This window comes from Saccopteryx bilineata, chromosome 3, assembly GCF_036850765.1.
Source record: "Saccopteryx bilineata isolate mSacBil1 chromosome 3, mSacBil1_pri_phased_curated, whole genome shotgun sequence".
Classification (NCBI taxonomy): Eukaryota; Metazoa; Chordata; class Mammalia; order Chiroptera; family Emballonuridae; genus Saccopteryx; species Saccopteryx bilineata.
Window position 1 is genome coordinate 17119454 of NC_089492.1, and position 12565 is coordinate 17132018.

At 41.8% G+C, this 12565-nt stretch overlaps 1 protein-coding gene across 1 annotated transcript in view; it reads right to left on the reverse strand.

Moving 5' to 3' along the window:
- Window positions 1-916: 916 nt before the first annotated feature.
- Window positions 917-12565, reverse strand: part of COLEC10 (collectin subfamily member 10) — a 52542-nt gene continuing 40893 nt past the window's right edge. The window contains exons 4-6 of the mRNA XM_066265770.1: window positions 9623-9676; window positions 8147-8242; window positions 917-5485 (exon numbers count right to left, since the gene is read on the reverse strand). Of these exons, the coding sequence (XP_066121867.1) occupies window positions 5097-5485; window positions 8147-8242; window positions 9623-9676 (539 nt within the window). The 3' untranslated portion in view covers window positions 917-5096. The remainder of the gene's footprint in view (window positions 5486-8146; window positions 8243-9622; window positions 9677-12565) is intronic.

A 12565-nucleotide genomic window follows, 5' to 3' on the forward strand; every position in this document is an offset into this window, starting at 1 on the left:
GAACCCGATGGGAATTCTTCCCATGAGGGTAGAAACCTGAATCTGATTGGTCCTCTTTCCGATTGCATCTCCAGCCCTTATCATGTTGGCTCTTAACACAAATTAAATGTTCCATAAATATATCTGATGAATTGAAGACCTGATGAACTCTACTGCCCACCTGTGCCAGTTGTACACATAGGCTTCCTGAGCCTGGACTCTGATTTTGACTTCATTCTCCTGCTGGCCTGGACACCTCCCTTGAACCTTTGCAACAGGGCCCCACCAAACCATCTACTTCCCCTGGGGTGGCACTCTCTCTGTCATGTACCCCTCCTAATAAATAGATTATTTATGATGGAGATGCCCCCTCAGGACTTTGAATACTATTCATACTCTATATCTGAGTCTCTCATGCCTTTATTAATTCAAATTTTGAATTTAATGGGTGCGGGTTAGCAAAATGTATAAAACTGGATACCCCCATAAGTAACCAGTCCCGTAGTGAGGACAGCATTCCCTAGCCCATTAGTACATGTATTAGCAGCCTGCGCCATTTATCTCAGGGCCGGACCCCTCAGAGTTATCAACAGCGAAAGGCAGAACAATGGGCAGAAACTGGAGAGAAGCTTACTCTAAGGAATAACTTTCTAAGGAGGTTAGGAAATTGCTAAAAACATTCAAATATGGACTGCGTGACCACCTGTCAGGGGTGCAGTAAAAGAACCTCTGATGTGAATGAAAAGATACAAGCACACAACATCTGTGGTTAATGCTTCCTTTCCCCGAGTCTCCATTCAAAATGACACTTTCGTCCCCTCCAATTTTAAGGGACTTAGCCAGAGGATGAAGGCCTCATGATCTCAAGGTAATACAAGTCAATGATTTTATTTTTGAATTTAAAAAGTGACTTTTTATGCGATAAACACAGGTGCAGATGAACTACACCTTTAAAAGAAGTATGGATGGTTTGAGAATCAATCGTACGCAGGTAAGAGGAACTCTGCTTCCTCTCAGCAGCATAACATTCGGCAATTTATTTACTGCCCTGGAGACAAAAATTTCATCTAGAAAAGAGGGTGAAAATGTACCTTTCCATGTGTATACACACAGACAGACAGACAGACACATTATATATGCTGTATACATATTTTTTACTTAAGTAATTTTTTATGTATCTTAAAATACGGCTTGTTTTCAACATGTAGCCGGTAGCAATGGCTGCTTTATTGTATCCATTTAACATGTGTGGCCTCATTATATATTACCTCCTTTAAGTGTCACAACACTCGATGAAGAGGAACTATACAGATTAGGAAAACAAAGTGTAGAGTCCAGAAAATATTTCCTCACCAGGGCTAGTAAGTGGCACAGTTGGCACTGAAATTCCAGACCGTCATGACAGCAGACCTGGATTTTGAATTTCAAAGGGACACTCTCAAACCTGCGTTGCCCCGCATGGAGTCCAACCAGGACTCTCTGCAAACACTTTGTCTCAATCTGCTGTTGATGCCGTGGCTGCTCCAGTTCAGTGAACCTTTCCTATCATCTCAATAAATGCAATCTAGAGAGCTGAAAATTAATTTGTCAATAACCAAAGCAACTCATATTTGGATAATGCAGATATAAGTAGAAATTTAAAAATGCATTTTAGAAAATTTCAGCCATTTTCCTGGGTGAGTTGTCCAAAGTATAATCAATGATTGCTAGATCGCTGTCAACGCAATGTACATCTTTCTATGGTGTTCGGGCTGTGACTCTGGGCATCAGCTCTCCTCTTGTCTGGTTAGAGAATGTGCCACTGCAATAAGGCAGTATTGTGAGATTGTGAAAAAAAATTACAGGATTTCTTCCCTGGAAATGTTATGTCATCCTTGAGAAGTGCCCAGATATGTTCATGAAAAGTTGAGTAACAGTTCAACTTTTTAGAATAACATCGATTTTAAATGCTAATGATTTAAGGGAATTCTCCAGTGAATTCTTTTCCGGGGCCAGTAATTATGTGCTCATTTTTAATTTGGGGCAAATGTTGATTTTCCTATATCTGTAGTCATCTACAAAATTGTACTGAGGCTGTACTCTGCTGCCTCCCCAACATCAATGGCATTAATGACGTTGGTGAATGAAAAAGGAAACCAGGAGACACCATGTTTGTAAGGCAAGTTTCTGAATCCCGGCATCTCTGTTAATGACCCTACTCTTGAACTCGGAAAGGTAATCAAGAGCCATTCCTTGAGGCTCTGCTCTCAGGAGGGAATTGTGGATGAAGGGCCATTCGGTACAAGGGCGACGGGCAGAGGCTGGAGAAAACACCTGCTTGGTGGTTTCAATCTGCAGGGCGGGGGTCCTGCTTTTCTCCCAGATGACATCATTTTGGTAAAATTGTACAGCTTCCTTGGGCCTCAGTTATCTTTATTGGGGAAATGGCAGTAAAAATGTCTGTCCTTCGTGTTGCGTAAAGTTTATCAAAACCATGTAAAATAGAATATGTGAAGGTGTCTGCTTTGTAAAGCACAAAGCAGGTTTCACGATGAATCTAATGAAGTGTCTGGTGCCTTCGAAATTCCTTCTGGGAAAGGTGGAAAGACGGAGCCTATGCTCTCTCATCTTCTCTTGGAAGCATTGGCAGCAAATTGTTGTTATTATTATAATAATCATAATAGAAATAATAATAGCACTCATAATACACACAACACATATTTATATACTGGGTTCTCAGAACAGATCAGAATGAGGCCCCAATGGAGCTCTCTGGCAAGGTTTCCAGTCCACTCCCTCCCTCCTCTCTTCTTTTCCCTTTCTTTCCTTCCAAGTGTTTCTAGACTCTTGTTCCTCATACCCTTGGCTGGCATTCTACCCAAAGATACTGGTTTTGATATGGTGTTCTCTTTGTAACTTTTATTAAATTGCCCCGCCTTTCAAAAATATCACATGCCGCAGTCTCCAAAGTCTGAATCAGTAACTAGTTTATTAACTCGATGATTGGCAAACATTGAAGAAATTCCTGCGACTGAGCTGAACTGAATGAGGTATTAATGGGAGACCTTGACTCGGATGCCACTGTGTCCTGATGACATTCAGTATGGTTAGAACCTTTAGAACTTCCCCACGAGCTTGTAAGTAGAAAGGCCATGATTTTGGCCAGCAGACGATAGCGTGGGGCCTAAAATTTGGGTTCAAATTGACTAAATGCCAACTTAGAAAAATATAGAGATACCTTATAAAGTTCCAGCTCTCTGATTTTCCCTGCAATATCAGAACATGTAGTGACATTGGGTGCTCCACGGCAGAATAGCAGCTACCGAGAAGCAGCTGGTTCCGCTAGATGGGCAAGCTGCTTCCGGTGTCAGAGGATCCCCACCTGTTCCACTTCATTTGTTTATATCATCTGCATGGCCCCTGTAGTACTTGCATTTGTGACCTTGTTAAACCCACAGAAATAACCTAATTAAGTCCTCTCTCATAACCAGTTAGTCATGGGTGAAATCACGAACAGATGGTTTAAGGTGAACATATGTGGTTGATCCGTTTCTCTAAGTTCATTAGCCATTTTGCCAGCATTTTAAAGCAGTCTAAGCATGTGTCACAAGCTATAACAGGAGCGGCAGTTTGCAGGGGGATATCTAGAGTTTTGTTCAACGGCTTATTTTTAGATTCCAAATGAATGCTATTTAGAGAGGTTTGATCTGGAGTTCAAAGGAGAATTTCCCCAGCTCCATAAATGTGAGTCGTAGGCAAGTTCCAAGCTCCACGCCTGCCGCATTCCTGTGATGCCAGAGTAATAGGGCATCTCTGCTCTGGGGCTTTATGATGTGCAGTTATGGAAAGTAAAGGGCCTCCCACAAAATGTCACCATGAGTGATGTGTTAGAGATAGAGAGGAGGGGTCTTAGAGACTTGAGGTTGGTAGCCCCTGGAAGCTTCTAGAGCAGGGGTCGGGCACCTATGGCTCGCTAGCCAGATGTGGCTCTTTTGATGGCTGCATCTGGCTCCCAGACAAATCTTTAATAAAAATAATAATAACATTAAAAATATAAAACATTCTCATGTATTACAATCTATTCATTTCCTACCACTCACGTTCATGGTTGCGGGTGGCTGGAGTCAATCACAGCTGTCCTCCGGGACAACACCAAATTTTTATTGGATAATGCGTAACATACATGGGTTGTTGTATGGCTCTCATGGAATTACATTTTAAAATATGTGGTGTTCATGGCTCTCTCAGCCAAAAAGGTTCCCTGTTCTAGAGTATTCTGAAGGCTTCACAGACCCCACCCATCATTCCCCATGCCTAAGGAGGAAAGTTGATATGAGACCACTGAAGACAAGGAAAAATGGAGCCATATTAGTAGGGGACAATTTAGTGGGAGGATTATACATAATGTTTAGAAAAATATCCTCCCTTTTTTTTTCTTTTTAATTTCAAAAGGTCCCTTTCCCTAAATCAGATTGTTAATCACCTAGGGGGCTGGGATTATGTCGTGGGCCCATAGAAAGGGAGGGAAGGCAACTGCTGGATATTATTCAGAGAGGGTTCCAGATCAGAAGCACAAAGGAGTCCGCGTGATTCCCTATGGTCCGGAACAGACCCTTGGGCTGGGAGCTTCTCCTATAGAGGTTGGAATATGTTTGTGTGAACAAGGGGACCTTGCAAGTGTGGGCACGGCTGTGATGGATGCCTGATCTAAGAAGTAGGGATCTCAGATTCAAAGATAGGTCCTATCGTGGCATTTCTAGAAAACAGAAAACCCTCCCATAAGTCTGATTTTTGGGCAAGGGCATTTTATCCTCATCCTCACCAACCAACTGTCCAGTTGTCCACTGGGCTAGGTAGAGAGTGGCCTGGGGCTCTAAGGGGAAGAAAAAATGCCAAGAGAACATTTTATTTGAATACAAACAAGCACCCCCTGCATACCTAATAATTCAAACCCTCCCTCCAGACCCATGTAACTTGGTGAGCTGTTGGCTCAATAATATATACTCTGTATGAATATGTTTAAAATTGTAACCAAAGAACATGGTGATGAACAAATTTAGTGTAACGAGGAGGGAAAGTGTGGAGAGAGAACAACAGCGGTAGACGCAGGGAACAGCCAAGGCGGAGCACGAGGAAAGTTACTTCTTCTTGACAAACTCACAGACAAAGTACATGGTGAGATGGCACTCCGTGTCATTCCACCTGCCCGAGCTCAGCATTTCCACACAGTCCTCGTGGCCGTAGGGGTCGCTGGGTTCCCCCTCCTTCCAGTTGCTGTAGTTCTGCAGGGGGGTGTTGTCCGTGAACACATACTGCCCCTCCCTCTCCAGGTCGTTCACCCCGATGAAGACCCGGAAGAAGCCGCTCTTGGCCACATAGTCCGCGATGAGCGAGTTGGCAGCTTCGTCCTTGGGCATGGCCAGCATGCCGCCCCGGATCCGGCAGTGGGTCAGGGATTCGCGGTAGTTCTTCTCCTCCTGCACGATGTAGTAGAACTTCTCGTCCGTTTCCCTAATCCCTGCGATGACTTTGCAGAGAGGAAGAGTGTGATTATGTAGCTCAAAAAGAGAAAAGGCAAGTAAATAATATTTCTGGATTTCAGTTCATTTCTTCAAGATCCTGCAATGATTTTGCGAGGCCCTGCGATGAGGTCAGCACTGGTTTAGGAGAAAATATGACAGTATTTCCCCATGTATAAGATGCTCCCATGGATCAGATGCACCTTAAGTTTGGAGCCCAAAGTTTGAAAAAAGGACAAGCTCGGAAAAGCGGGACATGCAAGTGTAAAAAAAAAAAAAATCTACCACCACTGTATAAAATGCACCCATTTTTTAGACCTCAACTTTTTCGAAAAGGGTGTGTCTCATACATGGGGAAATACTGTATGTAGTTATCAAATGGAGAAAGAACTTATTTGTGTCTTCCCTGCCATTCCTTTAAAAAAATCTTCTTTAGTTTCTTTTTCAATTTTTAAAATGTATTTATTTATTCACTTTAGAGAGGAGGGAGAGAGAGGAGGGAGGAGCAGGAAGCATCAACTCCCACATGTGCCTTGACCAGGCAAGCCCAGGATTTCGAACTGGCAACATCAGCATTCCAGGTGGACGCTTTATGCACTGCACCACCACCGGCCAGGCTCTCGCTGCCACCCCTTTAACTTCCCGCCTGACTTGGAAGCAGAGAGCTATTCTGGCACAGATTTTTTTATACGAACTGCTATCTGACTCACCTCAGACTCTTTTTCCCATCCCGGTTTACGCTTTTACCAAATTTACAGTCCGGTGAGCACGCCCTTCCACCTTCCATTTCCATGCTGTGCCTGCCTGGGAATTCTCGCTGCTTCTCTACCGGGAAACCCCTATTCACCCTTCAGACCCCGGGGAACGTGTTTTATCCCATAGGAGCCTTTCCCTGAGCAGACACCAGGACTCCCCCATGTTACCACTTCATCTTCCTCAACACGGTCTAGTCTAGTCTAATTGTTTGTATGCCTCTTCTGCTAAACTGTGAACATCCTGACAACAATGACCATGTCTTTGCCCCTCTGAAGACTTGGTGCTCCCAACAGTGCAGAGGATGATAGACGCTTATTGAACTGATATGGGAATAATCCAGAAGGTTTTCCCAGTTTGGATGAAACTCTTAGGCTGTGAACATGTACATTTCTTTTTTTTTTAATTGATTTTAATTTATTGTGTTTACATAGATTCTAGTGTCGCCCCAAATGCATCCCCCCCTCCCCCGTATTCCCTTCAACATCTCCCTTGCCCCCCTCCCTACAGCGCCCTCCCCCCTTCCCTTCAGGTTTATCCCATCCTATCATCCCCTTTCCCTCTGTCCTCTTTTCCTCTGGTCCCTTTGATCCCTCCTCTGTTTCAATTCCGTTCCTCAGTTCACATTGTTCATTGGATTCCTCAAATGAGTGAGGTCATATGATATTATTCTTTCTCTTCCTGGCTTATTTCACTTAACATAATAGTTTCCAGGTCCCTCTATGTTGTCGCAAAGCCATGAAAAAGAAGGAAATCTAAACATGTACATTTCTTGAGCTTGTTTCTACTTTACATGAAGGACATGCAGATGAAGTAGGCTGAGCTACTAAGTTTCAAGACAGACTTAGGGACTCAGAATCATTTTGAGCTCATAGTGAGGTATATATGTTTTGGGCTTCAGGGGGCATCAACATATACTTTTTAGGGTTCATAAATTAAAATTCACAAAGAGATCTGTGACCCCTCAAATGTTAAGAACTATTGCTGTGTGTTGAACCTCTGGAGTCTGGTTTATTGATGAGTGTCCAAGTCATGCCAGAGACAGGATCTTGTGTGTAAGTTCTAATCAGAACTATAAGTAGGGTGGTTAGTTAATATTGAGCATTTCCTGTGCCTCTAGTATCACAAGATAAATATGAACACAAGATGGCGTCTGTGTGCTTCCGATAATGTACAACAGATATAGCTGGATTGCAGCCAGTGGAAGTACAATAAAATGAAGCCACTGGTAACACTACAAACAGGAGTTCTCTCATTCACACTGGCTCAGAAGAGACTACATACGCCCATTCTAAGGGCTTCACTGGTAACTCCAATGGGGAAATGCACAAGGGATAACAAAAATGACTAAAATGAAAAGCTGCAAAGTTTAAAGAAACACCTAATGTCCCTATCTCTTCGTACTGAGGGAAGAGGACTCTGAAACTTGTATTCTAATCCCTGTTCCACAGTTCATTAGCTCTGTGTCCTTGGGCAAGGTAATCTTTGTAAGCTTCATCATAATCATAGCACTTACATCATGATTATTAATATTCCCAGTATTCAAGAAAAGAGCTATTGTTTTTATTATTACTTCTATTTTTTTTTTCAGATAATAGCTCTGCCTGAATCTTGTGATCCCTTTTTATTTTTAAGGCATGACTTGCCAGTCTATGACCTTTTTCCAATTCCCTCTGTCCAGAAAGTAACTTTTTCTACCCATAGTCAATTCAATGTGTGTGAATATATTACCAACTTGAAGTGTTCTAAAGTTGGAATGGATAGTTGGTATTTTGAGAAACCAAACTGGTGACACTATCTCAGTTGTCCTTTTCCCAACCTGAGGTATTTCCTGCTAGAAATACTGAAATGGAATTGTAATGTTAAAAGAGACTAAATCAATTAACAGCACAGAGCAAAAGAGAACAAATACTCACCATTCTTGACGAATTTCATAGATGTCTTCAGGCGAGCAACACTAATGTCCAGTTGTCCAACAACTTTCCGGTATCTTCCACAATCACAGACAGTACCTTTCAAATGACAGAAACTGTGAATTTGAGTTGAAACGCATATAGATGAGTTGAAAGGAGCCATCTTCCTCTTCCCGATATTTGCTCTCTTCTAGTTTACTGTTTTTCAGTGAGTAGCTATACTTTCCATCTCTTATTAAAAACAAGGTTTCCAATCTATGCTGCCTTTACGAATTCAGAATCTATCTTTTAAAATATTTTGAATGAGTTAAAACACAGTTCTAAGCCATCTTCTGAAAAATAAGAGTAAATATGACAAGATTTCTAGTGTTGTGAACCATTTGGCATTTTTGTTGAACAGGGGACACAACCCTCCAATTTCAGAATAAAATCTTCCCAGCTTTCTTAAAACCTCTTTCTAGCCAGTCTTCTCTTCTGTTACTTCATTGTTCACTCACTCCCACAACTCCCCAAAGGGCAGGAGAAATCGTCTATGATGAAATCAAATGTAAATCCTGGTGCCAGTTTGACTGATTTGAGGACTAAGTTTAAATCTCATGAAGAGATCCAACTGATTACTTTACGAACCAGTTGTTGCATTTGTGGGTTAATTATGATTGAAATTTCTGCCATTCACTCCTCTTTGCTCATTTACCTTTCCAATTACCTACTGCTTCTGTGACAGAGAAGGAATTGTAAGGAAAATAATGTGAAATTCAAATGATTCGAGTCCTTCCTCTTTGATGGCTGCTTCATATAAACCTTGTTTGCTTTTTTTTTAGGTGTTTGAAAAACAAAAAGAAGCTTATTAGCCAAAGGGGGAAATATCTGTGGCTTTATCTCTTCATATTCTCAGTTAAATATAAAGAATTTAAATCAGTTCTTCAGTTTAGTCTTGACCATATCCCCTGTAGACAGAAATGACTGAGGACCCCCAAACAATTGACTTTCATCTCCTGCACAGAGCAGTGGAAATGAAACCCTCAGCACGTGGGGAGATCCCCATGGCCATTGAAGGCGTGTCCTGCGACCACAGGACTTTCTGGATGAGGCCAGTTTGCTTTTGGCAAACTGCAGCCAGTACGTGGTTGAGGTGCTGGTGGAATGCAAGGTATGCTGCTGCCGTCCCCATGCTGAGCCCCTGTCCATTGCCCTTTGGGTCTGGGAGGGTACGGCTGCTTCCCAATGCACTAGGGTGGCGCCCTCGCAGTGAGCATGACAGGACAGAATGTGCCATCGCTCCCCTTCCCCCGGGCTTGGAAAGTCACCAGCAAATAGAGAGGAAAGTTCCCTTCTTTCCTTTATCCCGAGTCAGATAAAGACACGTGCACTGTAAGGATTCTTGTGTGTGTGTGTGTTTTCATAACAGATAAATCTATTTTTGAAATAAACACATTTGGAATAATGCCAGCAATGAAGGAGCAAGATGAGAAGTCATACCTGTTTTGCCTTTTCCTCCAGGAATCCCGGGCAAACCCTTTTCCCCTTTGTCACCTGAATAGAAACAACAGCCACAAAAAGAACAATTAAAAGAATGAATCATTTCAGACAAATAACATCTTAAGCAGCTAAAAATTAGAGGAAACAGTTTTAAAATTTAATTTGCAATATCACCCACTGGTATTCCTTGGTTTCATGTTTAAGTAATTTGATTTTTAATCAGCAGCACATGTACAATGAATCAAATAAATCCTAGCGAATTTAAATTCAGGGGAGTGAGAAGAGGGCAGATAGTGAGAAAGACTGCCACATGCACCCCGATCGGGATCCATCGGCAACCCCATCTGGGGATGATGCTCGAGTACTGAGCTATTTTTAGCATTTAAGGCTGATGTGCTCCTAACTGATTTAGATTGAATGTAGAATTCCAGTAGGATATGTAAGGGACATTTAAATGTGTGTGACCTATTCCACAGACATGTGTTTATCATGTGGCCTTTGAGTAAAGCTAATACAGTTCTCTGCATGTTCTTAATTTTAAAAGGACCACTGTTTTTGTACACCTGGGCCCATGATTAACACATTGCCATGTCTATTTATTGTGCTCCAAAGTTCTTCCATGCAGCTTTACCCTTGGGTTTTCAAAAACATGTACTGTGCTTTGTCAACTTAATTGAACAAATATTTACTATTTACTTACTCTAGGCAAGACAAAAGCCTTGGTACTTTGAGAGGATATAAAGAGACAAAATTAAACCTCTAGCTTGAAAGAGTTTACACATTTTTAGAAAAGATGAGATGTATGCAAACATCTGGAAATAAAGTGTGTCAAATGTATTATCCTGAAATATCAACCTGGTAATTTCCCCTTCTGCTCTTCTTTGAATGTCACCATTTTCGTATTCAGCCAGACACATCCACAGAATAATTTTCAGAGAACAGTGATCATTAAAGTAGAGAGAGAGAAAAAATGTTGATTTTTTTTTAACTTCAAAATAAGCTCCTAAGGCCACATCAGATACAGTAATTGAAGGCAAAAGCTTTTGACTTTCAAGAGGACATGTTTAGCCAAAGTTCTTGAGAATGAAAAGAGAAGACCCTGATAGAAGTAGAGTTTATGCTTCAATAGTGATCTGGAAATGGAAGAAGAAAGGACTGAGGAGGGATACATGCAGGATAAAGCTCATCTGGTCTGGAAAGGAGTATGTGGCCCTCCTTGCAGGAGTTTGATGTGGCCAGGGAACCGGGTGTATGACTGGAGGGGCAATGCCAGCGGAACAAAGCAGCATTGAGGTTCTGCCGAACCACATCCTTTCCCACGGAAAGAGAGAGAGAGAGAGAGAAAAAAAATGGGAGCCTTTTCAAAACCCACAGGGTGCTCTAGGTTGCCTGCCCTATTCTCTTCACCACAGTCTGCTTAGTGCTATTTAAACTGTGTATCCCAAATATTGTCATTTAAACAAGTAATCAAAATAAAAATATCAATGGGGTATTTTACCTTTTTTTTTTTTTTTTGGTATTATGTCTTCAGAATTTTATATATATTTTACACTTACAGCACAATTCAGTTTGGAATAGCCAAAGATCAAGTGCTCAAGAATCACATGTCGCTAGTCATCATGGTATCGGACACTTTTGCTGAGTGCTTTTAGTTAACAGTCCTGTGCATATTGGTGGTTGGTCCTCCAGGAGGGCACACCTGCCGGGGCTCCAAGGATTTGCTGCATCTTTCCAAGTAACCCATGTGGACACTTTTCTTTAGAGTGTTGCAGATCATCTAGGAGCCCACCAAACAGGAGGGTGTCTTTGAAACCCAGAATGAGTACATGGAAGGACACCTCAGAACTGTCCTTGGAAGAAATGAGATACGGTGAACTCTACAAATGCAGAATGCTGCTCAAGAAAGACCTTGAATAGAGATAACATACTCTGGGAGGGAGCGAGAAGAGACAGTGGTCCAGCTGGAGGGATGAAGGAAGGCTCTCCTGAGCACGTGGCACTGGAGCTTGGTTATGAACACTTCAGTAGGTGAAGACGGGAGCCAGGTAGGAGATAATGCACAGCAGAGGTCCAGGTGGGGGAAAATGCATGGAAGTATGGAAATATGCCAAGCCCCCAGATGAGGAAGATTGACCAACTCACGCCTAAATTGTGTCCTGCAAATTCCTCACTCTTTACGTGGACATTGGAAAAAAATAAGAATAGATTTTGAGATTCAATTAATGAGAGAAAGAGAATACAGATTTGCTAAGTGCCAGTCATTTGACCAGCGCTGTTCTGGATACTTTATGGATGCTATCATATCAAATCCAACGAGCTGGGTACTGTCATTGTGTGTCCTCCACCACTGCAGAAATTGAGGATCTGAGAGGCAGCATAAGTTGCTCAAGAATATCCAACAATTCAATGGCACTCCTGGTACTAAAGCCCAACAATTTCTGACTCCCCACTTCATGGTGCTTCCCAAATGAGTTAGCCAATGAGTTAATGAAAGAAATCAAACTATTTGAAAAATGTTACCAAAAGTTGAAAGGAACCCCGGTTCTTAGCACCACCAAACACAATGTGCGCTTGAAAGATCACATGAATATGGCTTTATATTTTAACTATTTTACAATAGTGTATTTTCTTTAAATGTAAATCTCTTTTAGTTTAACATGGGCTGGAAATTGATCCTAGTTCTGGGTGAAGACCAATGATGGACATAAAAGAAGCATAAACAGAATATTTGCTTTGAAAAAAAAATACTAATTTTAAGAAAAACAAAGCACATATCAGGGACCACGGAGGTGAGACACTATCACTGTCATGTGCTAACAGAGTAAAACAAAGAAAATGCCTGGTAGGTATTTGGAGAAGGCAAAGATGGTTGTGAATCAGAGTAGAGAAGGCTCACTGAAGCGTTAGCTTTTAGCTAAATATTAATAATGTGGAAAACAGACT